This window comes from Branchiostoma floridae, chromosome 13 (genome assembly GCF_000003815.2).
Source record: "Branchiostoma floridae strain S238N-H82 chromosome 13, Bfl_VNyyK, whole genome shotgun sequence".
In the NCBI taxonomy this organism is placed as follows: domain Eukaryota; kingdom Metazoa; phylum Chordata; class Leptocardii; order Amphioxiformes; family Branchiostomatidae; genus Branchiostoma; species Branchiostoma floridae.
The window spans coordinates 15525589-15527125 of record NC_049991.1 but is presented as its reverse complement, the minus strand read 5'-3'; the positions used below and the strand labels follow the sequence as shown (position 1 = coordinate 15527125).

General features: G+C 43.9%; 1 protein-coding gene across 1 annotated transcript in view; it reads left to right on the top strand.

Moving 5' to 3' along the window:
• LOC118429095 (E3 ubiquitin-protein ligase TRAF7-like) overlaps positions 1 to 1537 on the top strand; it is a gene marked incomplete in the record, with an annotated part of 15556 nt that overhangs the window by 12156 nt on the left and 1863 nt on the right. Inside the window, 3 exon segments of the mRNA XM_035839469.1 lie at positions 41 to 172; positions 719 to 838; positions 1484 to 1537. Of these exon segments, the coding sequence (XP_035695362.1) occupies positions 41 to 172; positions 719 to 838; positions 1484 to 1495 (264 nt within the window).

Sequence of the window (1537 nt, the reverse complement as noted above, 5' to 3'; positions counted from 1 at the left end):
ATGTAAACTGAGACATGAATATTTCTGTGCATGTCTGCAGGTGTGGGACCTGGACTCCCATGAGCAGATCCAGACCCTGACAGGACATGTGGGCACAGTCTACGCACTGGCTGTGGTCAACACTCACGAGGGGACCAAAGTCTTCAGTGCCTCCTACGACAGGTCACTGAGGGTGAGTTCAAAATCATGTTTATTAGGAATGTGTCTATTACAGTTATGTACAACTACTACAGACTTTTACTCAGGAACATTTAAAGAAAGTTACAACTTTTCAAGTGTGAGTTAAATCTAAAGCATAATACGTTTCTGATAATCAAATCTTACCTGAAAGTTTGAGCAAATATGAAAATGTTTTGTTGGCTTGATGTGTTTGTGGATACAATGAATGAATGTGAAATAATGCAATGGTGCAATAGTGCCTTGCATTCAGTAGTTTGATCCCAGCAGATACCAGAGACTTGGAAAAGGGTACATATTTCTTTCGGCATTTGGAAAGTGTATGGGACTTGAACACCTGCCACTACCAGTAATTGTACAATGTTGTGTGCCCAAGGGCTTAGGAATGGAGATGGGCAATTCCCTTTGCACCATCTGGTTGGGGAAGGACCTACATGTAAGCTAATTTTTGCTTGAGGACACAGGAAATGTTCTGCTGTGCAGCACTGTGAACATGTTGCTATTGCTCTTTTGCTGACCGTTGTTTTTGGCAACTCCTCAGGTGTGGAGCATGGACAACATGATCTGCACACAGACCCTGCTGCGCCACCAGGGCAGCGTGGCCTGTCTGGCCGTGTCCAGGGGAAGGGTGTTCTCTGGAGCCGTCGACAGTACTGTCAAGGTCAGGCCTTTTATTCATTCTTTCTTTCTTCCATTAGTGCCCAAGATCATTATGTTGATAATGGCATAGTCTTGAATGTCCTGTCCAACGGATGGCCCTAGCCAAAGCTAGGTACTCATTTTCACCTGAGTGAAGTGTGGAAAGTCGTGTTAAGTGCCTTTCCCAAAGGCACACGACCGGTGACACGGCAGGGTTCGAACTTAGGACCTCTTGGGCCTGAGCCCAACGCGCTGTCAATTACGCCACATGATCTCAAGTTTATATATTCAGGCTGGTCTTTATATGTCCGGAATCTCAACTTTGTCATCCTTTCTGGAAAAAGTTAAACTGCAATTTCCAACATTAACACAAAAATATGACTTACCCAAATTTTTGTCAAGGAATGAGCAATCCACTGCTTCTGTGATGTCACGTTATTTAGATAGCACGCTTGACTTGGTGAGCAGGTGGATCATAAGTTGCAGGAAGTCTATGGCGCCCACCCTCTCTGTTAAGGGAACTCCAATTTTCGTGTTGGAAATTGCAGTTTAACTTTTCCAGAATGTCTTCTACCAACACAGATGAACTTTAAAGTTTGTGATACTTTGGTTAAGTTTGTCATCCTTTAGTTGCAAATTGTTAAAACAACATTATTTGCTTCTGCAGGTGTGGCAGTAGTTAATAGGGGGCGCTGCAACACTGAGGGAACCTTGCACCATC